The sequence below is a fragment of the Oncorhynchus tshawytscha genome, linkage group LG20, assembly GCF_018296145.1.
Source record: "Oncorhynchus tshawytscha isolate Ot180627B linkage group LG20, Otsh_v2.0, whole genome shotgun sequence".
In the NCBI taxonomy this organism is placed as follows: Eukaryota; Metazoa; Chordata; class Actinopteri; order Salmoniformes; family Salmonidae; genus Oncorhynchus; species Oncorhynchus tshawytscha.
The window spans coordinates 34,871,439-34,899,032 of NC_056448.1; the positions used below are offsets into that span (position 1 = coordinate 34,871,439).

Sequence of the window (27,594 nt, forward strand, 5' to 3'; positions counted from 1 at the left end):
TGGCATGGGAGGTGTGTGTGTGACAGTGAAGACCACTTAATTCCACCGGAGGTCATTCACAGAAAGTGATTTACTGGAGCGCCTGCGCGGCAAATCGCAACAGAGAGAATGAGCAGACGAGTGGGCGACCTCAGCCCGAAGCAGGTGGACATTTTAGCCGAGGTAATTAAACTTTCCACTATAACATTTTATGTTCTTTGTAGCCTATATTCTAGCCTCTGTTTATTCAAGTTACTGTCTAAAATGTTTTTGTCATATAGCCTATTCAGTGTATTCATTAATCCCCCCCCCAACAATTGTTTATTTAGTTCGTTGTGTCAGTATTGTGTTGTCTCGTGCTGCTAGTTTCGGGAGCGGCTTGAGGACGTTCTCCCAGACCTTCCCGCGCAGCATGATCACTACCTGCTCCGCTGGCTCCGAGGTAAAATCTAAACGACTTCTTTGTTCCCATAGCAACATGAGATAACCTGCATTTCTGCAGGTTATGTTTATATGTATTTGTTTTACCCGCAACATGAATTTCATATATTACAATATGATGGTAGGATAGTCATGTGTAAATCTCCTTTTCTGAGATCAAATTAAAATAGGGTAGGACTATCTAAAGTGCTTTTCAACATCTCTATTCCTACTTAAGCAGGCCTATGTTCCTCGTGAATAGAAAGAGGATGAAACATTTGTGCTGATGCAGTAGTCTATGTCTGAGTAAAAGTAGACCTAAAGGCTTCATTATCTCACTGATGTAGTGGACATGGGCTTAGTCAACAGCACATGCTCTCAGTTTCTCTGACCCCTAGAGAGTGAACCCTACAGTGAAACTTGTTGTCCAAGAATATGAGAACAGGTTATGTTGTGACAACCACATAGGACAACTGTAGAGTAATAACTTTCCACTCTCTGACCCCATAGGGAGCTAAATCACACAGGTAGCCTAGGCATTTGAGGCATTTTGACAAGGTGTTGTGTTTTGACTAACCGTCAATCCGCAACCCTGTATTCAAATGATATTTGACTCCTATTCATGGTGGTGACATTTTTTGTAAATTGACAGTAATTTTGTACATATGTTACCTGTTGCAGAGAGACACTAGTTTTCCTATCAGATTGGGTGTAAGGTGTTGAGGTATTGTTAACCCACACTCAGCAATGGAACTGTTACAATCACCCAAAAATGTACATATTGCCACTTTAACAAATACTTAGTAGGCAAGTTTTGGAGCATGTCTTTAATTAAGGAAGGGAGATTTGTTTAACAATATATATTTTTTTCATTTTAAAATGTTCACATGCATCCCCCACAAAAAAACATTAACATAATGCCCCTTCTACACTCCCCTGTGTCTCCAGCATCAGCTGATATCCTACAAAAAGTGTTCATTATTTGAAGTAATGTTGTTGTAAGATTGCAAACAGACTTGGCAGTTTTACTGTTATGGAGTCCAACTTTAGAGAGATTATTTTGTATACCTTTTAGCAAGTAGTTCTGAAAGTATTGTTCACTTTTACACTACGTCTCATACGTGCAGATATGTGCACCACATCATTGTTCGCTCTCTCTCTCTCTCGCTCTGCTGTGTGTACATGATGTGCATCTTGCTTGCTGTCACTCATATGGCGAGGGGTTTAAGCTCATTGGTTGAACTCAAATTGCTAGGGGGCTGGCCCACATAGTGGAAAATGTAGGGAAAATGGCACAACACAGCTTCCAGAAAGACGGATGCTTTCAAACTATGGATTTTGTAGATAATTGAGGCAAGACCGTAATTCTGCTCATATATTATGTACAGTGGGGCAAAAAAGTATTTAGTCAGCCACCAATTGTGCAAGTTCTCCCACTTAAAAAGATGAGAGAGGCCTGTAATTTTCATCATAGGTACACTTCAACTATGACAGACAAAATGAGAATTTTTTTCTCCAGAAAATCACATTGTAGGATTTTTAATGAATTTATTTGCAAATTATGGTGGAAAATAAGTATTTGGTCAATAACAAAAGTTTATCTCAATACTTTGTTATATACCCTTTGTTTGGCAATGACAGAGGTCAAACGTTTTCTGTAAGTCTTCACAAGGTTTTCACACACTGTTGCTGGTATTTTGGCCCATTCCTCCATTCAGATCTCCTCTAGAGCAGGGCTGTTTTGGGGCTGTTGCTGGGCAACACAGACTTTCAACTCCCTCCAAAGATTTTCTATGGGGTTGAGATCTGGAGACTGGCTAGGCCACTCCAGGACCTTGAAATGCTTCTTACGAAGCCACTCCTTCGTTGCCCGGGCGGTGTGTTTGGGATCATTGTCATGCTGAAAGACCCAGCCACGTTTCATCTTCAATGCCCTTTCTGATGGAAGGAGGTTTTCACTCAAAATCTCACGATACATGGCCCCATTCATTCTTTCCTTTACACGGATCAGTTGTCTTGGTCCCTTTGCAGAAAAACAGCCCCAAAGCATGATGTTTCCACCCCCATGCTTCACAGTAGGTATGGTGTTCTTTGGATGCAACTCAGCATTCTTTGTCCTCCAAACACGACGAGTTTAGGTTTATGTCCCCCTGTGTGGTTATGGGATTTTTGCTCACCGTTCTTGTGATCATTTTGACCCCACGGGGTGAGATCTTGCGTGGAGCCCCAGATCGAGGGAGATTATCAGTGGTCTTGTATGTCTTCCATTTCCTAATAATTGCTCCCACAGTTGATTTCTTCAAACCAAGCTGCTTACCTATTGCAGATTCAGTCTTCCCAGCCTGGTGCAGGTCTACAATTTTGTTTCTGGTGTCCTTTGACAGCTCATTGGTCTTGGTCATAGTGGAGTTTGGAGTGTGACTGTTTGAGGTTGTGGAAAGGTGTCTTTTATACTGATAACAAGTTCAAACAGGTGCCATTAATACAGGTAACGAGTGGAGGACAGAGGAGCCTCTTAAAGAAGAAGTTATAGGTCTGTAAGAGCCAGAAATCTTGCTTGTTTGTAGGTGACCAAATACTTATTTTCCACCATAATTTGCAAATAAATTCATAAAAAATCCTACAATGTGATTTTCTGGAGAAAAAAAATCTCATTTTGTCTGTCATAGTTGAAGTGTACCTATGATGAAATTTACAGGCCTCTTTCATCTTTTTAAGTGGGAGAACATGCACAATTGGTGGCTGACTAAACACTTTTTTGCCCCACTGTATTTATGAACTACACATCCAGTCCAAAGTGGGAGATTTAGTAGTAGTCAAAGTTCTGGAGCATGTCTTCAAGGAAGTAATTTATTTTTCAACAATATTATGCCCCCCCCATGAGAGTACATAATACAGATCCCTTCAAACAGCCCCCCAGCCGGTCTTAGCCTCAATGCTGTAAAAAGAGCGAAACAGTGCCCTCTATATCAAATACTAGCAAATACATTTGTGAACATGAATATAAAGAAACACACACACAGAGAAAATGAAAGGGGAGGTGAGGTGAAGAGAGAGAGAACAACCTGTGTGATACAAGATGCACCAATACATAATCAGAAACATGGATTGTTCCAAAACGTGTGTATAGGTAGGTGAAGACTTGTAAGATTTGGGGACTGCATCCATGTCTGTGTATCTAGAGACGGGTCTCTAGCGTTTCTGGCTGCCAGTGTGGCTTCTGCTCTGGTGACATCTGACATTCGGTCACTTTGTTTCTGATAAGGTTTTGGAAGTAAACATCAGCTTATGGGGCACCTCGCTGGCCTGACCAATAGGGATGAACTGTGCGTCCTCTCCTCCTCCTGCCCTATGCCCACAAGAGCATATTTACTCAGCCAGTAGACCGGGTTTGGACAAACAAAGTAGGCTAAATATAAGATGACTTCCCTAACCTGATCTTTATAAAAGCTGGTGTACATTTACATAATTTAGCAGAGTGACTTACAGGAGCAATTATGGTTAACTATCTTGCTCAAAGGCACATCAACATATTTTTCACCTAGTCGGCTCAGGAATTCAAACTAGCGACCTTTCAGTTACTGGCCCAACACTCTTAACCACTAGGCTACCTATATTCCAGAACAGTGGTCACCAACCGGTCGATAGCGATCGACTTGTCGATTTCCAAGGCATTTCAAGTCGATCGCCAAACATTTCAGCAAAAAACCCAACGATAAAGCCTTGTTCCTATTTTTTGTATTAGTCTGAGGCAGCCTACGGCTGGCAAAACGTTTAAAGCCATGACAAGAGAGAGACTGTCAACGCATCCACCAAAGATCTGATGTTTTTATGAGTGAGTTCTTACTCAGCACTGTCAACACTTTATATTCAACACTTTTATAAGCCATAAAATGCACGTTCTTCCTATTTCCACTCAGCGCTTCAACAAGCAGTGCAGCAGTAATGAATGAATAGGAAAGTGTATCTATAGGCTTGTGTTGTTGTTATTATTAGTCACTTGGGTCTTTTTTAATATCAAGGAATATTTCACTTTCTCTGTTCATCGGAGTAACAACATGAATTTGTGCACAAGGCAGAAATAATAATGAGTTTTGCCATCATGGAAGACAGTGTCCCTTTTTGGTCAGTGTCAGTGGAGGAAAGGGAGAGCGGAGGGATGTTGAGAGACGGACCTTCAGTCTGCTGTCTCTGCTGAGACTGACCATCAGATGCAGCCACCATCAGCCCAGTAAAATAAAAAGTAAATCATTTAAATGTATGTTCACTCAGCTGTGCCTCACAAGTAATACAACAATGAATCTATTACCGGTGTGATCATATAGCCTACCTCAAATTTGGAAATATAATTGTAAAAAATATTGGCAGGTAAATTCAAGCAAAGCCCGTATGCGTTGATAATGTAATGAGCCTATAGCTTACTGCACAAACTTCATTGCTACAGTACTGTTTTTAATTGGTTAATGTTACATAGGCTTACATAATAAAAATCAGAGCGGTAGATCTCGGCATGCATTTGGATTAAGAAAGTGATCTTGACTCAGAAAAGGTTGGCGACCACTGTTCTAGAAAATCATGTTTTAAGCAGCAAAGAGTGAACTGTTCTGTCTATGACTCTATTTCATTGTCCAGCTTCTGTGCCACATTGTGAATGTGTGTGATTATTTTATTTTCTGTGGTTGGACAAAGGCTCTGATCAATTCAATAGAGCAATAGAGTGTATTGACCTGTTGATGGAGGTAGGTGGACAGGTAGGGGAACAGGTCCAGTATCTTTAGCCCATACACAACCAGGCAGGCAACTGGACACCTATCCTGTAATAGTCATTAGACAACACAGGGACCAGATTACTGCAACTTGGATGATGGTAGTGTACTCACTGTCTGTACACACAGGTGTGTGAGAACAATGTCATTAGACACACATAGCAGTGTTGTAGTAGCTACTAGGTGCCATGCATTGGGGTTTGGGCTTTTATAACGTAGAAGATTAAAACTCATTCTGCAAATAATGTATCAGCATTCACTACAGGCAAGGTATGCCATTAAATATTAGCTATTAAATCATGTGTGTGTGCACATTTGTGTCCACATGAGTTGACTCTTCCACGTAGTGGAGATTACTTCAAGGCAGATGGAATAGATCAATATTTGCGTTATCCCTCATCCTGTGTTTTAGCCTTACAAAAGAACGTTTATCCAGCTTATTCAACTGTGTCAGATTCGCTGTCTCACTGTCATTGGATGGTGTTACTATGTACCCTGTACACTATTTGCACTTAATTATATGAATAGCATCGGCCAACCTAAATTCAAGGCCATGACAGTTCTATGGTCCATACTGTATGCTTAAGGAATATTTGCATAACCAAATTTCCATAGGTGAGTTTTTTCACTCAAGCATAATAATAATTTATTATGTCTCCCTTTTGCGAAATATGTCTTGCATTTCAATCTCAACAGCACAACATGAACATCACCAGGTATAGTAGCGCAGCGGATCTAAGGCACTGTATCTCAGGGCTAGAGGTGTCACAACAGACACCCTGGTTCGAATCCATGCTGTATAACAACCGGCCGTGATTGGGAGTCCCATAGGGCGGTGCACAATTGGCCCAGCATCGTCCGGGATTGGCTGGTGTAGGCCATCATTGTAAATAACAATTTGTTCTAAACTGACTTAAATAAAGGTTAAAAAAAGGTTCCCACCAAAATTACATCAATATCACACAAAAAAGAGATGACAATGCTTTGTCATGTTTCGCTAACAAGAGATTAGTATTCGTAAGAAGGTATTGTATTCGCCTATATTGCTCAATTTCATTTCATTTTTGTGAGTCTTAACCAAAATATCAGATGGGACAAAATGTTCAGCTGCCACTTTAAGGGTGGGAGGTGACCCTGGTAACGTGGCCACTCGAGCCCTTTCTCTTGACCGAGGTAAAGACAGTTTCAGGTTGGATATTCAACAGATATTCAAGCTTTCAAGCCTCAATAGCTTTCAAACCACTTGAGCCACAGACTCCAAATAAGTGTCATGATATTGGAAAAATTGTGCACAACATTGCACAGGTCTGATTTTCACGATATGGACATTAATTTGCTTTGCAAAGCTAATAAACATGTGGAAATGTGAGCAGCATTTTGTATTCCAAGTTGAATTAGTTAGGGAGCACTTTTTTGTAAACTTTTTTTACATTCAAATTTCAATAGCTCCTTGGTTCAGAATGTACACTCAGTGGGCCTACACATTGCACAACCTTTCATTTGTCCATTTTCATCTCACACAATTTTACATGAATTTTTCAAATGTTCAAATTTCAGTAGCTCCTTGCTCATGTGACCTACTGACTTCAAACAAGGTTCAGAATGTACACTCAGCTTTTTTCAGCTATATATCACATGTTCAGACTTAACTTTTGACTTTTTATTCACAAATGCAAATGTAATGCACTGTAGAGCCCTGCAAATTGACCACCCACCTACGTGTCTGGTCAAAAAGACGTTCTTACCTGCCAATACATACATCTACCTGGCAGGTGTTAATGTTATGCCTGGTAATGAGAGTACATGCTTGGATTGCCAATATGATTGTCTATGTTACATCTTGTTTTGTCTTATTCTGTATCATGACAAGAGTGTTGTTTTTCTTCTTTTCCAGCCCGAAGCTTCAATGTTCAGAAAGCAGAGGCGATGCTTAGAAAGGTGAGACCCTGTTTCAAGTGTTTGTTTGTTGTTTCAATGTGTTGTATTGATAAGAGAGACTAGAATGTAATAATAAAGATGGTGACATAACAAGGTGACTGTCTGGTGTCTGTAGGTTCTCCATGGTGATTGTTGAATAGAAACAATCTAGTTCTATGGAGAAAAAAAAATTCTACATCAGCGGATTATAATATGGAACCCTGCGAGCTGCATCTTCAAGCTACTTATTACACACACACACACACAGGAGATACTAAAGTATCAGTATAAGCCTCCTGATCCCTTCCTAGAGTGCACTGCTTCCAAAATGCTCCATTATATATGTGTTCCCTTTTGTTCAAAGTTCAAAGCCTTGAGGTTGTGTTTATCCAGAACTCCACATTATCCCACATTAAAAACACACACTTGAATCTTTTCAAAGCCAACTTTATTCAACATAACTGTCACTGCTAAAAGACTGTCCTGAACAAGAGTTTCTATCTCCTCTGTAGCATCTGGAGTTCAGGAAACACATGAAAGCAGACAGCATCATCGCTGACTGGAGGCCTCCTGAGGTGCCTGCCTGACTGCCTGCTTGTCTGCCTGTCTGCCTGCCTGTGTGTGTGCCTGCCTTTCTGTTTGTCTGCCTGCCTGTCTGTCTGCCTGCCTGTGTGTGTGCCTGCCTGCCTGCCTTTGTGTTTGTCTGTCTGGTGAAAAGGTACAGCTCCGCCTGTGACAGAGTACAGCTACACCATTAGGACTAGCAGGGTTATTGCACAGTGTAATAACACCACAGATGTTGATACAAACGACCATCTTACACAACGCACATTATGATCATTTGTGTGGCTTTCCTCCTATCTAGCATGGTCAGATAGAGATTGGTATGGTCACAGAATTAAATAGAACAACTATAATATATCTGGGTTGTAAAATCCTCTTGATTCTCGAGCTGTATGAGTTCTACTAATTCTTATCGAGCTGTATGAGTTCTACTAATTCTTATCGAGCTGTATGAGTTCTACTAATTCTTATCGAGCTGTATGTTGGTTCCATGTTTCATGAGCTGAAATAAAAGTTCCCAGACATTTTCTTATACGCACAAAAAGCTTATTTCTCTAAAATGTTGTGCACAATTTTGTTTACATTCCTGTTAATGAGCATTTCTCATTTGCCAATATAATTCATCCATCTAACAGGTGTGGCATATCAAGAAGCTAATTAAACAGCATGATCATTACACAGGTCCAGCTTGTGCTGGGGACAACAAAAAGCCACTCTAAAATGTGCAGTTTTGTCACACAACACAATGCCACAGATGTCTCAAGTTTTGAGGGAGTGTGCAATTGGCATGCTGGCTGCAGGAATGTCCACCAGAGCTGTTGCCAGATAATTGAATGGTCATTTCTCAACCATAAACCGCCTATAACGTTGTTTTAGAGAATTTGGCAGTACATCCAACTGGCCTCACAACCACCGATCACGTGTATGGCGTTATGTGGGCGAGCTGTTTGCTGATGTCAACGTTGTGAACCGAGTGCCCCATGGTGGCGGTGGGGTTATGGTATGGGCAGGCATAAGCTACGGCCAGCGAACACATTTGCTTTCATCGATGGCAATTTGAATGCACAGAGATACCGTGACGAGATCCTGAGGCCCATTGTCGTGCCATTCATCCGCCGCCTTCACCTCATGTTTCAGCATGATGATGCATGGCCCCATGTCACAAGGATCTGTAATCTGTCAATTCCCAGTTCTTCCATGGCCTGCATACTCACCAGACATGTCACCCATTGAGCACGTTTGGGATGCTCTGGATTGACGTGTACGACAGCGTGGTCCAGTTCCCGCCGATATCCAGCAACTTCGCACAGCCATTGAAGAGGAGTGGGACAACATTTCACAAGCCACAATCAACAGCCTGATCAGCTCTATGCGAAGGAGATGTCGCCCTGCATGAGGGAAATGGCGCTCACACCAGATACTAACAGGTTTTCTATTCCACACCCCTACCTGTTTTTTTAAGGTATCTGTGACCAACAGATGCATATCTGTATTACCAGTCATGTGAAATCCACAGATTAGGGCCCAATGTATTTATTTCATTTGACTGATTTCCTTATATGAACTGTAAGTAAAATATTTGAAATTCTTGCATGTTGCGTTTACATTTTGGTTCAGTATAATTATTCCTGTCTAAATAAAATAATTCAAAATATTTCACCAGGAAGCATGACTTAGCCACAAAAGAGAATTTGCTTCTTTTAAGAAAACTGATGTGGATTGTTTCAAATCACAAGTGTGTTTGGGAAGCCACAATTTGGGTTGTGTGCTTGGCAATAGGTCTAGCTGATTGAATTCTGTCTGTCAGTGAAAACGGTCTAAAAAATGTGATAAGATAATGTGTTGTGATTTAAAATGTTGCATGAAGAAAAGGGGAAGAGGGTGTGTGGTGAAGATATGGTGCGTCTCCAGAATGCATATTTAGGAAAGTGCCCATTTGGCAATGTCTTATTTCTGTCTTAACTCTCCACATACGCAACACATTTTTTCTTTGCCTCACAAAGTCAACAAAGTCTGTTTTTTGTATCCGTTGCCACTGATAATTCCTCAGTATTTAAAAAATCTTGTCAACACTCCCGGCCTCGATAATCACCAAGCCTGGGTGTGAATTAGTAAAATATCATGATCTGATGATCCCATATATCCAGTGAAAACATCCTAAAACACAGCTTTCTGTTCCAAACTCATTTGCGCAGGAAACTTTGAGGGCCCGGAATAGGCTAGTTGATACATTGTTGCAAATTTGTTAGGACAGCTTCTGGCCAGAACCTGTGATAATTTGATACAATGCTGAATTTCACTAGAAATAGCTCAAGTTAAGACATATAGAATGGGAGGCAGACAGGTGAAGAGAGCTGAATGTGATTCAAAGGATATTTTCTTCTGATTTTAGTTGTCCGGTTTAGGTCTATTTATTTTACTTAGTTGATGAAGGACGTTATAGGACTACTGCTGCATTGATCTATAGGCTATCTCTGAGTTCCATGCTCATTTCTTTAGCCGCCAATAGATCACAATGTATCAATATGCCATATGGCAGAGGCTAGTGCTCTCGCCATAGATGAATTTGACTTAAGTGAGTTATGATTAACCACGTGACAATGATTTTCAGAAACTAAAATGTTATTATTGAAATTAAACTGTTCCATGAAAATGTGCATGCAGTTGAAGTGGGAAGTTTACATACACTTAGATTGGAGTCATTAAAACTTGTTTTTCAACCACTCCACAAATTTCTTGTAAACAAACTATAGTCTTTGCATGTCAGTTAGAACATCTACTTTGTGCATGACACAAGTCATTTTTCCAACAATTGTTTACAGAGATGGGGTGGCAGGGTAGCCTAGTGGTTAGAGTGTTGGACTAGTAACCGGAAGGTTGCAAGTTCAAACCCCCGAGCTGACAAGGTACAAATCTGTCGTTCAAATCTGTCAAACAGTTAACCCACTGTTCCTAGGACATCATTGAAAATAAGAATTTGTTCTTAACTGACTTGCCTAGTTAAATAAAGGTTAAAAAAATAAATAAAATAAAAATATTATTTCATGTATAATTCACTGTATCACAATTCCAGTGGGTCAGAAGTTTACATACAGTGAGTTGACTTTGCCTTTAAACAGCTTGGAAAATTCCAGAAAATTATGTAATGGCTTTACTTCTAAATTGACATAATTTGAGTAAATTGGAGGTATGTGGATGTATTTCAAGGCCTACCTTCAAACTCAGTGCCTCTTTGCTTGACATCATGGTAAATCAAAAGAAATCAGCCAAGACCTCAGGAAAAAAATCATAGACCTCAACAAGTCTGGTTCATCCTTGGGAGCAATTTCCAAACGCCCGAAGGTACCACGTTCATCTGTACAAACAATAGTACGCAAGTATAAACACCATGGGACCACGCAGCCATCATACCGCTCAGGAAGGAGATGTGTTCTGTCTCCTAGAGATGAAAGTACTTTTGTGCAATCCCAGAACAACAGCAAATGACCTTGTGAAGATGCTGGAGGAAACAGGTACAAAAGTATCTATATCCACAGTAAAACGAGTCCTATATCGACATAACCTGAAAGGCGGCTCAGCAAGGAAGAAGCCACTGTTCTAAAACCGCCATAAAAAAGCCAGACTACGGTTTGCAACTGCACATGGGGATAAAGATTGTGTTTTTTTTTTGAGAAATGTCCTCTGGTTTGATGAAACAAAATGGCCATAATGACCATCGTTATGTTTGGAAGAAAAAGGGGGAGGCTTGCAAGCTGCAGCATCATGTTGTGAGGGTGCTTTGCTGCAGGAGGGACTGGTGCACTTCACTAAATAGATGGCATCATGAGGCAGGAAAATGATGTGGATATATTGAAGCAACATCTCAAGACACCAGTCAGGAAGTTAAAGCTTGGTCGCAAATGGGTCTTCCAAATGGACAATGACCCCAAGCATACTTCTAAAGTTGTGGCAAAATGGCTTAAGGACAACAAAGTCAAGGTAAATAGAACATTTGTGGGCAGAACTGAAAAGGCGTGTGCGAGCAAGGAGGCCTACAAACCTGACTCCCTTACACCAGCTCTGTCAGGAGGAATGGGCCAAAAGTCACCCGACTTATTGTGGGAAGCTTGTGGAAGGCTACCCAAAACGTTTGACCCAAGTGAAACTATTTAAAGGCAATGCTACCAAATACTAATTGAGTGTATGTTTTCTTTTGACCCACTGGGAATGTGATGAAAGAAATAAAAGCTGAAATAAATCATTCTCTCTACAATTATTCTGACATTTCACATTCTTAAAATGTGAAACTGACCTAAGACAGGGAATTTTTACTAAGATTAAATGTTAGGAATTGTTAACAACGGAGTTTAAATGTATTTGGCTAAGGTGTATATAAACTTCCTACTTCAACTCTATGTACATATTCATAACTGGCAACCAGATCGGTAGAAAAGTTAGGATAAATTGTAAGCTTCCCCAAACTTTTAAAAAACGGGCCCATGGTAATCAGAGGCCTGTCCAACTGATTCGTTCTGGCGCCGGGTCTGACTGTATGATGTGGTTCCCCAGGTGATCGAGCGGTATGTGTCCGGGGGGATGTGTGGGTACGACCTCGAGGGAAGTCCCATCTGGTACGATGTCATTGGGCCCCTGGACCCCAAAGGTCTGCTGCTGTCCTGCACCAAACAGGACTTCATGAGGACCAAGATCAGAGACACAGAGATGCTCCGCAGAGAGTGTCAGAAACAGACAGAGAAGGTACACTTTGAACTACCATGCTTTTATATGTATGACAATATTAACACAAACAGTGCCTTCAGAAAGCATTCACACTCCTGGACTTTTTCCACGTGTATTTGTTTTACAGCCTGAATATAAAATGGATTACATTTAGATTCTTTGTCACTGGCCTACACACAATACCACACAATGTCAAAGTGGAATTAGGTATTTTTTATTAATTTTGACAAATTAATTACAAATGAAAAGCTCAAATGCCTTGAGTCAAAAAGTATTCAACCCCTTTTTTATGGCAAGCCTATATACAATCAGGAGTAAAAATGTGCTTAACAAGTCACATAATAAGTTGCATGGAATCACTTTGTGTGCAGTAATAGTGTTTAACATGATTTCTGAATGACTACCTCATCTCTACACCCCACACATACAGTTGATCTGTAAGGTCCTTCAGACAAACAGTGAATTTTAAATTCCAATTCAACCACAAAGACAAGGGAGGTTTTCCAAAGAAGGGCACCTATTTGTAGTTGGGTACAAATAAAAAGTAGACATTGAATATCCCATTGAGCATGGTGAAGTTATTAATAGCACTTTGGATGGTGTATCAATACACCCAATCACTACAAAGAAACAGGTGTCCTTCCTTACTCAGTTGCCTGAGAGGAAAGAAACTGTTCAGGGATTTCGGCCATTGAGATCAGTGGTGACTTTAAAACAGTTTAATGGCTATGATAGGAGAAAACTGAAGATGGATCAACAACATTGTAGTTACTCGACAATTCTACCCTAATTGACAGATTGAAAAGAAAGAAGCATGTACAGGATAAAAATATTCCAAAACATGCTTCCTGTTTGCAACTAGGCACTAAAGTACTGCAAAAAATGTGGCAAAGCAATGAACGTTTGGTCCTGAATACAAAGCATTATATTTGGGGCAAATCGAACACAATACATCACTGAGTACCACTCTTCATATTTTCAAGCATGGTGGTGGCTGCATCATGTTATGGGTATGCTTGTCATCAGCAAGGACAAGGGAGTATTTAGAAACTGAATAGAGCTAAGCACAGGCAGAATCCTAGATAAAAACATGGTTCAGTCTGCTTTCCAACAGACACTGGGAGACAAATTCACCTTTCAGCAGGACAATAACCTAAAATACAATGGGGACACCTGCTCGTCGAACATCTCATTACAAAATCATGGGCATTAATACGGAGTTGGTACCCCCTTTGCTGCAATAACAGCCTCCATTCTTCTGGGAAGGCTTTCCACTAGATGTTGGAACGTTGCTGAGGGGACTTGCTTCCATTCAGCCACAAGAGCATGAGTGAGGTTGGGCACTGATGTTGGGCGATTAGGGCTGGCTCGCAGTCGGTGTTCCGATTCATCCGAAAGGTGTTTGATGGGATTGAGGTCAGGGCACTTTGTAGGCTAGTCAAGTTCTTCCACACAGATCTCGCAAACTATTTCTGTATGGACCTCGCTTTGTGCACGGGGGCATTGTCATGCTGAAACAGGAAAGGGCCTTACCCAAACTGTTGCCACAAAGTTGGTAGCACAGAATCGTCTAAAATGTAATTGTATCCTGTAGGGTTAAGATTTCCATTCACTTCAACTAACGGGCTGCTAGCTTTACACCACTCCAGCCGACACTTGGCATTGCGCATGGTGATCTTAGGCTTGTGTGTGGCTGCTTTCCCATGGAAACCCATTTCAGCTCCTAACGAACAGTTGTTGTGCTGACACTGCTTCCAGAGGCAGTTTGGAACTCGGTAGTGAGTGTTGTAACTGAGGACAGATGATTTTTATGCACCGTGCGCTTCAGCACTCGGCAGTCTAGTTCTGTGAGCTTGTGTGGCCTATCACTTCGCGGCTGAGTCGTTGTTGCTCCTAGACGTTTCCACTTCACAATAACAGCACTTACAGTTGACCATGGCAGCTCTAGCAGGGCAGAAATTTGACAAACTGTCTTGTTGGAAAGGTGGCATCCTATGATGATGCAACATTGATAAGGCCATTCTACTGCAAATGTTTGTTTATGGAGATAGATAGCATGTCTGTGTGCTTAGTTTTATACACCTGTAAGCAACAGATGTGGCTGAAATTGCCAAATTTCCTCATTTGAAGCGGTGTCCACATACTTTTGGCCTTGTAGTGTATGTAGATGAGATTCTTTCAATATGTTTTCAAACATTTGTAAAAACATGTTTTCACTTTGTCATGATGGAGTATTGTGTGCAGATGAGGGAGAAAATATATATATTTAATCGATTTTGAATGTATCACACAAAATGTGGAATATGTATTACAGTATGACAGGCCTTTATTCTAATCTCAGAGTGCCAGAAGCAGACAGGGAAGCTTTGACTGAGTATGATTTATTACATATATATTCAATAAGATAAGGCTTTATTTATTAGAGTGCCAGAGACAGTACAGACAGACATTCATTAAAGAGATTTTTGCAACGCCAAGAGTTGTGGGTTTGATTCCCGCTAGGGCCACCCATACATAAAATGTATGAACCCATGACTGTAAGACACTTTGGATAAAAGTGTCTGCTAAATGGTGGATAATATTGTTATTATTATTATTATTATATAGAAGAACGAGAGGTTTGACTTAAAACGCTCTTAAAATATCCCCCACCCCTTTTTCTCTCTCTCCCCTCCCCGTCCCTCCCCACCTCCTCTCCTTCTCCCTCTCTCAGTTGGGGGTTAATGTGGAGACGATAACCCTGATCTATGACTGTGAGGGACTGGGCCTGAAGCACCTGTGGAAGCCTGCTTTAGAGGCCTATGGAGAGGTGAGCCCACTGAATTAAATAGATTAGAACACAATATATACACACTAATGGTTCTAAATAGTACCAGATATGGGTTCTTTGGCTTGTAACCATAGCAGCACCCTTTTTGGTGCTATATACAACCCTTTTTTGAAGGTTTAATAAAGAACCATGCCCATCATGTTCTAAATGGAACCTGTATGGTGTTATAAAGAACCCTTTCCCAAGGTTCTATAAAGAATCATTAAAAAAGGTTCTATATAGCACCAAAAATGGGTTCTGCTATGGTTACAACCCTTTTGGGTTTATATAGAACCCTGTTTTATGGTTCTTTATGGAAACGTTATGTAGTAGGGTTCTAAACTCAGCAAAAAAAATAAACATCCTCTCACTGTTAACTGTGTTTATTTAAAGAAAACGTAACACGTGTAAATATTTGTATGAACATAACAAGATTCAACAACTGAGACATAAACTGAACAAGTTCCACAGACATGTGACTAGCAGAAATTTAATAATGTGTCCCTGAACAAAGGGGGGGTCAAAATCAAAAGTAACAGTCAGTATCTGGTGTGGCCACCAGCTGCACTAAGTACTGCAGTGCATCTCCTCCTCAAGGACTGCCTGCACCAGATTTGCCAGCTCTTGCTGTGAGATGATACCCCGCTGTTCCACCAAGGCACCTGCAAGTTCCCAGACATTTCTGGGGGGGAAATAGTCCTAGCCCTCACCCTCCGAACCAACAGGTCCCAGACGTACTCAATGGGATTGAGATCCGGGCTCTTCGCTGGCCATGGCAGAACACTGACATTCCTGTCTTGCAGGAAATCACACACAGAACAAGCAGTATGGCTGGTGGCATTGTCATGCTGGAGGGTCATGTCAGGATGAGCCTGCAGGAAGGATACCACATGAGGGAGGAGGATGTCTTCCCTGTAACACACAGCATTGAGATTGCCTGCAATGACAGCAGGCTCAATCCGATGATGCTGTGACACACCGTCCCGGACCCTCCACCTCCAAATCGATCCCACTCCAGAGTACAGGCCTCGGTGTAACGCTCATTCCATCTACGATAAACGCGAATCCGACCATCACCCCTGGTGAGACAGTGAAGAGCCCCTTTTTGACAGTCCTGTCTGGTCTAGCGACGGTGGGTTTGTGCCCATAGGCGACGTTGTTGCCAGTGTTGTCTGGTGAGGACCTGCCTTACAACAGGCCTACAAGCCCTCAGTCCAGCCTCTCTCAGCCTATTGAAGACAGTCTGTGCACTGATGGAGGGATTGTGTGTTCCTGGTGTAAATTGGGCAGTTGTTGTTGCCATCCTGTACCTGTCCCGCAGGTGTGATGTTCGGATGTACAGATCCTGTGCAGGTGTTGTTACACGTGGTCTGCCACTGCGAGGACGATCAGCTGTCCGTCCTGTCTCCCTGTAGCGCTGTCTTAGGCGTTACACAGTACAGACATTGCAATTTATTGCCCTGGCCACATCTCCAGTCCTCATGCCTCTTTGCAGCATGCCTAAGGCACGTTCACGCAGATGAGCAGGGACCCTGGGCATCTTTCATTTGGTGTTTTTCAGAGTCAGTAGAAAGGCCTCTTTAGTGTCCTAAGTTTTCATAACTGTGACCTTAATTGCCTACCATCTGTAAGCTGTTAAGTGTCTTGACTACCGTTCCACAGGTGCATGTTCATTAATTGTTTATGGTTCATTGAACACGCATGGGAAACAGTGTTTAAACCCTTTACAATGAAGATGTGGGAAGTTATTTGGATTTTTATTAATTATATTTGAAAGTCAGGGTCCTGAAAAAGGGACGTTTCTTTTTTTGCTGAGTTTATAAAAAACCTTTCTCAATCTGAAAGGTTCTTTGTAGATCCTGTAGAAGAACCATACAGGTTTTTATTCTGGTCAGTCATATTATATTATATATATTCTAATGAGCCACCTCGCCTACATTTAATTATCACTAAAAGAGCAAAGAACCCTTTCGCGAACTTTAAAGAACCATTGAAGAACAGAACTCAAAGGGTTATTTGAGTAATTATGGCTCCACATAGAATCATCACCCTTCCTAAAGATCCCTTGGGGAACCCTCATCTTTTAGTGTTTATGCATCTCTATGGGTGAGGCCACCATGAATAGACATGTCTGAAAAACAAAGTGTCTGTCTTGCTGGCTGTCTGTCTGTGTGGCCATTGTATGGCTGGCTGTTGTCTGTCTGTTGTCTGGCTGGCTGTCCCTCGCTAATACTGTTGCAGATTCTTACCATGTTTGAGGAGAACTATCCTGAAGGACTCAAGAGGGTGTTTCTCATCAAGAGTGAGTCATCTAGATTCTGCATGTGTGAATGTGTGTGTGTGTGTGTGTGTGTGTGTGTGTGTGTGTGTGTGTGTGTGTGTGGTATCTATGTCTTACAATCTATGTCTTACAATATCTATGTCAATAAAATGTCACAGGAGGTTGGTGGCACCTTAATCGGGAAGACCGGCTTGTGGTAATGGCTGGAGCAGAATTATTTTGAGCCGTCCTCCCCTCAGCAGCCTCCTGTGTTGTGTGTGCGTCCGGGTGTGTATTTATAGTGCCTCTCTCTCCCTGCAGCTCCTAAACTATTCCCGATGGCCTACAACCTGGTCAAACACTTCCTGAGTGAAGAGACACGTCACAAGATCATCATTCTGGGATGTGAGTACTGTGTTCCTATATATACTACACACTAGGGAGCAGTTACAGTATATGTGAGGTATTTTTCTTATCAATATGGACTATTGGAATATGGTTTCTGTAAATGAGAAAATATCACCTAATATTGCTCTTTGATATGGTATGTGTCTGTCTAATCCAGGGCTCTCCTGTCTAATCCAGGGCTCTCCTGTCTAGTCCAGGGCTCTCCTGTCTAGTCCAGGGCTCTCCTGTCTAGTCCAGGGCTCTCCTGTCTAATCCAGGGCTCTCCTGTCTAATCCAGGGCTCTCCTGTCTAGTCCACGGCTCTCCTGTCTAGTCCAGGGCTCTCCTGTCTAATCCAGGGCTCTCCTGTCTAGTCCAGGGCTCTCCTGTCTAATCCAGGGCTCTCCTGTCTAGTCCATGGCTCTCCTGTCTAATCCAGGGCTCTCCTGTCTAGTCCACGGCTCTCCTGTCTAATCCAGGGCTCTCCTGTCTAATCCAGGGCTCTCCTGTCTAATCCAGGGCTCTCCTGTCTAGTCCACGGCTCTCCTGTCTAATCCAGGGCTCTCCTGTCTAGTCCACGGCTCTCCTGTCTAATCCAGGGCTCTCCTGTCTAATCCAGGGCTCTCCTGTCTAATCCAGGGCTCTCCTGTCTAGTCCACGGCTTTCCTGTCTAATCCACGGCTCTCCTGTCTAATCCAGGGCTCTCCTGTCTAATCCAGGGCTCTCCTGTCTAGTCCAGGGCTCTCCTGTCTAGTCCAGGGCTCTCCTGTCTAGTCCACGGCTCTCCTGTCTAATCCAGGGCTCTCCTGTCTAATCCAGGGCTCTCCTGTCTAATCCAGGGCTCTCCTGTCTAATCCAGGGCTCTCCTGTCTAATCCAGGGCTCTCCTGTCTAGTCCACGGCTCTCCTGTCTAATCCAGGGCTCTCCTGTCTAATCCAGGGCTCTCCTGTCTAATCCAGGGCTCTCCTGTCTAATCCAGGGCTCTCCTGTCTAGTCCACGGCTCTCCTGTCTAATCCAGGGCTCTCCGGTCTAATCCAGGGCTCTCCTGTCTAGTCCACGGCTCTCCTGTCTAATCCAGGGCTCTCCTGTCTAGTCCACGGCTCTCCTGTCTAATCCAGGGCTCTCCTGTCTAGTCCACGGCTCTCCTGTCTAATCCAGGGCTCTCCTGTCTAGTCCACGGCTCTCCTGTCTAATCCAGGGCTCTCCTGTCTAGTCCACGGCTCTCCTGTCTAATCCAGGGCTCTCCTGTCTAGTCCACGGCTCTCCTACCCTGTTCCTGGAGAGCTACCATCCTGTAGATTTTTACTCCAACTCTAATCTAATTGGTTGATAAGCTGAATCAGGTTAGTTACAACAGGTAGTAACAACAGTTGGAGCAAAAACCTACAGGAGGGTAGCTGTCCAGGAACAGGGTTGGAGAGCCCTGGTCTGTATTGTTTTGAGATGTCACTTCTCGCCATTAGGGGGCAATCTCACATCAGGTGGTGGTGGGCCAAGTGTACAGCTGTAACAAACATTTGAACCTCCCCTGTCTTCCTCTCCCCATCTCTTTTCCCCCTCTCTCCGTCTCTAGCTAACTGGCAGGAGGTGTTACTTAAGCACATTGACCCGGAGCAACTCCCGGTGGCGTACGGAGGAACCCTTACTGACCCTGATGGTGACCCTCGCTGTCGAACCATGGTGAGAAAGAGGGAGGGAGCGAGGTAACTTCCACAAAGCTGTGAACAATCTGAGAGACAAGGCAAGAAGGGACTTCTACGCCATCAAAAGGAACATCAAATTCGACATCCAATTAAGATTTGGCTAAAAATAATTGAATCAGTTAAAGAACCCATTGCCCTTTATGGTTGTGAGGTCTGGGGTCCGCTCACCAACCAAGAATTCACAAAATGGGACAAACACCAAATTGAGACTGCATGCATTATTTTGATAATAAAATATCCTCCTTGTACAACGTAAAACACCAAATAATGCATGCAGAGCAGAACTAGGCTGATACCAGAAAATAGCTTTTCAATTCTACAACCACCTAAAAGGAAGCGATTCCCAAAACTTCCATAACAAAGCCATCACCTACAGAGAGATGAACCTGGAGAAGAGTCCCCTAAGCAAGCTGGTCCTGGGGCTCTGTTCACAAAGAGACCCCACAGAGCCCCAGGACAGCAACACAATTAGACCCAACCAAATCATGAGAAAACAAAAAGATAATTACTTGACACATTGGAAAGAATTTACCAAAAAACAGAGCGAACTAGAATGCTATTTGGCCCTAAACAGAGAGTACACAGTGGCAGAATACCTGTCCACTGTGACTGACCCTAAACAGAGAGTACACAGCATCAGAATACCTGTCCACTGTGACTGACCCTAAACAGAGAGTACACAGCAGCAGAATACCTGTCCACTGTGACTGACCCTAAACAGAGAGTACACAGTGGCAGAATACCTGTCCACTGTGACTGACCCTAAACAGAGAGTACACAGCATCAGAATACCTGTCCACTGTGACTGACCCTAAACAGAGAGTACACAGTGGCAGAATACCTGTCCACTGTGACTGACCCTAAACAGAAAGTACACAGTGGCAGAATACCTGTCCACTGTGACTGACCCTAAACAGAGAGTACACAGCAGCAGAATACCTGTCCACTGTGACTGACCCTAAACAGAGAGTACACAGTGGCAGAATACCTGTCCACTGTGACTGACCCTAAACAGAGAGTACACAGTGGCAGAATACCTGTCCACTGTGACTGACCCTAAACAGAGAGTACACAGTGGCAGAATACCTGTCCACTGTGACTGACCCTAAACAGAGAGTACACAGCAGCAGAATACCTGTCCACGGTGACTGACCCTAAACAGAGAGTACACAGTGGCAGAATACCTGTCCACTGTGACTGACCCTAAACAGAGAGTACACAGTGGCAGAATACCTGTCCACTGTGACTGACCCTAAACAGAGAGTACACAGTGGCAGAATACCTGACCACTGTGACTGACCCTAAACAGAGAGTACACAGTGGCAGAATACCTGTCCACTGTGACTGACCCTAAACAGAGAGTACACAGCAGCAGAATACCTGTCCACTGTGACTGACCCTAAACAGAGAGTACACAGTGGCAGAATACCTGACCACTGTGACTGACCCTAAACAGAGAGTACACAGCAGCAGAATACCTGTCCACTGTGACTGACCCTAAACAGAGAGTACACAGTGGCAGAATACCTGACCACTGTGACTGACCCTAAACAGAGAGTACACAGTGGCAGAATACCTGTCCACTGTGACTGACCCTAAACAGAGAGTACACAGTGGCAGAATACCTGACCACTGTGACTGACCCTAAACAGAGAGTACACAGCAGCAGAATACCTGTCCACTGTGACTGACCCTAAACAGAGAGTACACAGTGGCAGAATACCTGTCCACTGTGACTGACCCTAAACAGAGAGTACACAGCAGCAGAATACCTGTCCACGGTGACTGACCCTAAACAGAGAGTACACAGTGGCAGAATACCTGTCCACTGTGACTGACCCTAAACAGAGAGTACACAGTGGCAGAATACCTGTCCACTGTGACTGACTGACCCTAAACAGAGAGTACACAGCAGCAGAATACCTGTCCACTGTGACTGACCCTAAACAGAGAGTACACAGTGTCAGAATACCTGACCACTGTGACTGACCCTAAACAGAGAGTACACAGCAGCAGAATACCTGTCCACTGTGACTGACCCTAAACAGAGAGTACACAGTGGCAGAATACCTGTCCACTGTGACTGACCCTAAACAGAGAGTACACAGTGGCAGAATACCTGTCCACTGTGACTGACCCTAAACAGAGAGTACACAGTGGCAGAATACCTGACCACTGTGACTGACCCTAAACAGAGAGTACACAGCGGCAGAATACCTGTCCACTGTGACTGACCCTAAACAGAGAGTACACAGCAGCAGAATACCTGTCCACTGTGACTGACCCTAAACAGAGAGTACACAGCAGCAGAATACCTGTCCACTGTGACTGACCCTAAACAGAGAGTACACAGTGGCAGAATACCTGTCCACTGTGACTGACCCTAAACAGAGAGTACACAGCAGCAGAATACCTGTCCACTGTGACTGACCCTAAACAGAGAGTACACAGTGGCAGAATACCTGACCACTGTGACTGACCCTAAACAGAGAGTACACAGCAGCAGAATACCTGTCCACTGTGACTGACCCTAAACAGAGAGTACACAGCAGCAGAATACCTGACCACTGTGACTGACCCAGAATTAAGGAAAGCAATAAGTGTTTTTTGTTGTTGTTTTATTTAACCCTTATTTTACCAGGTAAGTTGACTGAGAACACATTCTCATTTACAGCAACAACCTGGGGAATAGTTACAGGGGAGAGGAAGGGGATGAATGAGCCAATTGGAAGCTGGGGATGATTAGGTGACCTTAATGGTCAGATTGGGAATTTAGCCAGGACACCGGGGTTAACACCCCTACTCTTACGATAAGTGCCATGGGATCTTTAGTGACCACAGACTCTTGCTATAGCCTTGCTATTGAGAGAAGCCGCCGTAGGCAGACCTGGCTCTCAAGAGAAGACAGGCTATGTGCACACTGCCCACAAGATGAGGTGGAAACTGAGCTGCACTTCCTAACCTCCTGCCAAATGTATGACCATATTAGAGACACGTATTTCCCTCAGATTACACAGACCCACAAAGAATTCGAAAAACAAATCCAATTTTGATAAACTCCCATATCTATTGGGTGAAATACTTTAGTTTGCCATCACAGCAGCAAGATTTGTGACCTGTTGCCACAAGGAAAGGGCAGCCAGTGAAGAACAAACACCATTGTAAATACAACCCATATTAATGTTGATTTATTCTCGAGAGAGAGAGAGAGAGAGAGAGAGAGAGAGAGAGAGAGAGAGAGAGAGAGAGAGAGAGAGAGAGAGAGAGAGAGAGAGAGAGAGAGAGAGAGAGAGAGAGAGAGAGAGAGAGAGAGAGAGAGAGAGAGAGAGAGAGAGAGAGAGAGAGAGAGAGAGAGAGAGAGAGAGAGAGAGAGAGAGAGAGAGAGAGAGAGAGAGAGAGAGAGAGAGAGAGAGAGAGAGAGAGAGAGAGAGAGATAGATATGTTTGTGCATGAATTGATGTGTGTGTTGTGGTGGTAGATAAACTATGGCGGTACGGTGCCCAGGTCGTACTATGTTCAGGACAATATGGTCAAGGTCCAGTACGACAACAGTGTGACCATCAGCAGAGGCTCCGCCTTCACACTGGAGTATGACATCACCACCCCCAGCAGCATCCTCAGGTAACCAACCTTTAACCCTGACAACTGACTTACCTTACTTCCCAAACCTGGCTGTAATCTTTGACCTTAAAGCTGAAATCCGCATCAGGTGAAACACTGTTACTGTTCGCCTTTGTTGTTTTTGTTGCTGAAACAAACAAATAATCTGCAGTACTTATTGTGTTCTATCTCTCATGCAATGATGCCTGAGGGAAAACAACGGCGTTTGTTGTTTGCAGTAACTTCTTAGTTGTTGTAATATCCCAAACGGACGTGGCAGTTTCACCATTAAGGATTCCAGCTTTAAGTCTGACCAAACACACTAGAGTTAAACCCTGACCCCAAACTGACATGGGTGTCTTCCATATTGATTTCTCCTACCCAGATCAGTGCAGATGAAGGAGAGGAAGCCACTTTACACTATTGAGATGCAGCCCTGGTAAAGATGTCACGTGGAGTAACACCTCCCCTCCTCTCTTCTCGTCCATCTTCCTTCCTCCTTCCCTCTATCTCCCCACATCCCTCCATTCCTCTCTCCCTCTCCTCCTCCCCCTTCTCCCTCCATCTCCTCCTCCACCCTCTCCTCTCTAGGTGGCAGTTTGCCAGTGATGGGGCAGACATAGGCTTTGGGGTGTTCATGCGGACCCAGGAGGGGGGTGGGGCTCAGAAGGTGGGGGACATGCTGCAGGTGTTGCCTAGTGAACGCTACAACTCACACATGGTCCCAGAGGACCGCTCACTCAGCTGCCCCGAGCCTGGAACTTGTGAGTACACACCAATGGAGGCTGCTGAGCAGAGGACGGCTCATAGTAATGGCTGGAACCTGAGCGAATGGAATGGTATCAAACTATGTGTTTGATGTATTTGATACTATCCTACTCATTCCGCTCCAGCCATTACCACGAGTCCATCCTCCCCAATTAAGGTGCCACCAGCCTCCTGTGGTATACACACACACACATTGGTAGAGACACACACAGATACACACACACACATAGATGAACACATACAAACAAAGATGTTCAGACCACTTCTATTTTCCTACATTTTGTTACGTTACAGCCTTATACTAAAATTGATTAAATAAATTAAAATCCTCATCAATCTGCACACAATACCACATAATGACAAAGCAAAAACAAGTTTTTAGACATTTCTGCTCATTTATAAAAATAAAAAACAGAAATACCTCATTTAAATAAGTATTCAGACCCTTTGTTATTAGACTTGAAATTGAGCTCAGGTGCATCCTGTTTCCATTGATCATCCTTGAGAGTCCACCTGTGGTAAAATCCATTGATTGGACATGATTTGTAAAGGCACACACCTGTCTATATAAGGTCCCAACAGTTGACAGTTGCATGTCAGCAAAAACCAAGCCATGAGGTCGAAGGAATTGTCCGTTGAGCTCTGAGACAGGATTGTGTCGAGGCACAGATCTGGGGAAGGGTACCAAAAAAGATCAGTATTGAATGGAAGAAGTGTAGAGCCACCAAGACCACCATTCCTAGAGCTGTCCACACGGCCAAACTGAGCAATCGGGGAAGAATGGCCTTGGTCAGGTAGGTGACCAAGAACCCGATTTTCACTCTGACTCCAGCGTTCCTCTGTGGAGATGGGAGAACCTTCCAGAAGGAATTCATCTATGTCGCACTCCACCAATCAGGCCTTTATGGTAGAGTGGCCAGACGGAAGTCACTCCTCAGTAAAAGGCACACGACAGCCCACTTGGAGTCAGCCAAAAGGCACCTAAAGAACTTTCGGACTATGTGAAACAAGATTCTCTGGTCTGATGAAACCAAGATTGAATTCCAAGATGAATGGAGCAAAGTACAGAGAGATCCTTGATGAAGACCTGCTTCAGAGCTCTCAGGACCTCAGACTAGGGCGAAGGTTCACATTCCAACAGGACAATGACCAAAAGCACACAGCCAAGACAACGCAGGAGTGGCTTCGGGACAAGTCTCTGAATGTCCTTGAGTGGTCCAGCCAAAGGCCAGACTTGAACCCGATCAAACATCTCTGGAGAGACCTGAAAATAGCTGTGCAGCGACGCTCCCCATCCAACCTGACAGAGCTTGAGAGGATCTGCAGAGAAAAATGGGAGAAATTCCCCAAATACAGGTGTGCCAAGCTGGTAGCATCATACCCAAGAAGACTCAATGCTATAATCGCTGCCAAAAGGTGCTTCAACAAAGTACTGAGTAAAGGGTCTGAATACTTATGTAAATGTGATGTTTCAGTTATATGAAAAAATGTTTTTTGCATTGTCATTATGGGGTGTAGATTGATGAGGGGGAAAAACGATTTAATACATTTTAGAATAAGGCTGTAATGCAACAAAATGTGGAAAAAGTGAAGGGGTCTGAATACTTTCCTGAATGCACTGTATACACATGCACAAACAAATAGACACTCACACTAACAGATACATCTATACAGATACACACATACAGCCAGACAGAAACACACATACAGCCAGACCGATACACACATTACAGCCAGACAGAAACACACATACAGCCAGACAGATACACACATACAGCCAGACAGATACACACATACAGCCAGACAGACACACACATACAGACAGACAGATACACACATACAGACAGACAGATACAGCCAGACAGATACACACATACAGCCAGACATATACACACATACAGCCAGACATATACACACATACAGCCAGACAGATACACAGTAGTAATTCTGTATTGTGTCCTGTGTGTAGACGTGCTGCGTTTTGACAACACCTACAGCATGCTGCAGTCGAAGAAGATCAGCTACACTGTCAATGTTCTACTGCCAGACGGACAGACACAGAGCCCTAGGAGTATCAGAGGGGGTGGACGGCTGGAGTAACACACACACACACACAACACACGTACTGACAGACAGACACAGAGCCCTAGGAGTATCAGAGGGGTGGACGGCTGGAGTAACACACACACACACAACACACGTACTGACAGACAGACACAGAGCCCTAGGAGCATCAGAAGGGGTGGACGGCTGGAGTAACACACACACACAAAACACACGTACTGACAGACAGACACAGAGCCCTAGGAGTATCAGAGGGGGTGGACGGCTGGAGTAACACACACACACACAACACACATACTGACAGACAGACACAGAGCCCTAGGAGTATCAGAGGGGTGGACGGCTGGAGTAACACACACACACACACACACACAAAACACACGTACTGACAGACAGACACAGAGCCCCAGGAGAGAGGGGCCAGACATCTGGCATCACACACATGCCCACACACAAACACACGAATATGAGATCTGGGGGAGTGAAGATAGCAACGTAGAGTATACAGTGCAGTTTAAACACCACTGTTCTCAGTTATGAGCATTAGCTATTATGACAGGACATTTTCCAATGCTTTTCTAGAAGAAAGGATCTGTACAAGAGTCATGTTAGGTTTGAGTTAGGACTATACGTCGTTGATTTATAGTATTGTGTGAATGGAATAGCGACAGTTTTCAGCACAGAAAAGACACTTTGTTATATAGGATACATTAGTTCAATGTAAAAAGACACGGTGCATGTGGAAGGAATGATTATGAAGTGGAGCAATGAATATAGTTTAGTGTTTTCACTAACGATGCCTCTCATTAACAGTTTCATTATCAATTGTATTAATTGACAGCTGATAGATAGGCTACATATATAGGTTGTTTTACTATTCTAGCAACCCTAAAGAGATGATTCTTACACAATGTTAAGATGCACTCATTGTCAATAGATCAGTCATTCTAGAAAGGCTATCTCTCATAATCGTAAAATCTTTATTTTCAAAATGCTTGAAAATGTTGAATCCTGAAAATGTTTAAGATGTTTCTTGATCAGAATTATATTCATAATATTCAAATTTTGTAGAATCATGACATTTGAAATGTTCTTGTACCATGATTATTTTTTTGAAGAATAAATGTTATTTGACTGCTCTATTTTAAAAGCGCTTCCCAATCAGGGATATTCCGTTTTTGTCCACTAGATGGCAATATAAGATCGCATAAAAACTACTATCGTTGGATTAAACGCAACCGTGATTTCTACAGTATCGTGTTATTGTTACGTAGCTCTAGGTCACGGAAAAGTCATTGGATTTTTAAAAATCATGGATCAGCAGAGAATTAAGTCACATCTACCTCACTAGGCTACTACACGGTGACATATTTAAAACTGGTACGCACAAATTGAATAGCCTAAAGCATAGGTTTATTTTTTTTATAAGAGATTAGATTATTTCAATCATTAAGATAGCCTTTTAGCCTAAATTGTTTTATTATTCATATTTTAGTCTGTTTAAAAATGCACGTGGAGCATAGACTTTAACACGTTTTGTTGTTGATATTTGTTGATGTCGTTGTTGTCCACCCTTTGTTTTTGACCCATCCATCCCTTAAGAGATTGAGAGACAATCAGCTCATAGTCACATCTACC

The 27,594-nt window shown here is 43.1% G+C and overlaps 1 protein-coding gene across 1 annotated transcript; it reads left to right on the forward strand.

The window, feature by feature from the left end:
• sec14l7 (SEC14-like lipid binding 7) lies at positions 1-26,320 on the forward strand. The gene is made up of 12 exons (XM_024381805.2): positions 1-162; positions 346-421; positions 7,060-7,103; positions 7,595-7,657; positions 12,195-12,383; positions 15,079-15,174; positions 17,416-17,476; positions 17,756-17,839; positions 19,395-19,501; positions 23,003-23,145; positions 23,716-23,888; positions 25,862-26,320. The coding sequence occupies exons 1-12, from the start codon at positions 109-111 to the stop codon at positions 25,990-25,992; spliced, it is 1,221 nt and encodes a 406-aa protein (XP_024237573.2). The 5' UTR covers positions 1-108; the 3' UTR covers positions 25,993-26,320.
• The last annotated feature ends 1,274 nt before the right edge of the window (positions 26,321-27,594 follow it).

What these genes read in the sequence shown, in the direction of transcription:
- sec14l7 (XM_024381805.2), top strand. Translation starts at nt 109, where the DNA reads ATGAGCAGACGAGTGGGCGACCTCAGCCCGAAGCAGGTGGACATTTTA. An exon ending in CAGAGGCGATGCTTAGAAAG is followed by an intron (nt 7,104 to 7,594) that starts GTGAGACCCTGT and finishes TCTCCTCTGTAG; the next exon opens with CATCTGGAGTTCAGGAAACA. An exon ending in CTTTAGAGGCCTATGGAGAG is followed by an intron (nt 15,175 to 17,415) that starts GTGAGCCCACTG and finishes ATACTGTTGCAG; the next exon opens with ATTCTTACCATGTTTGAGGA.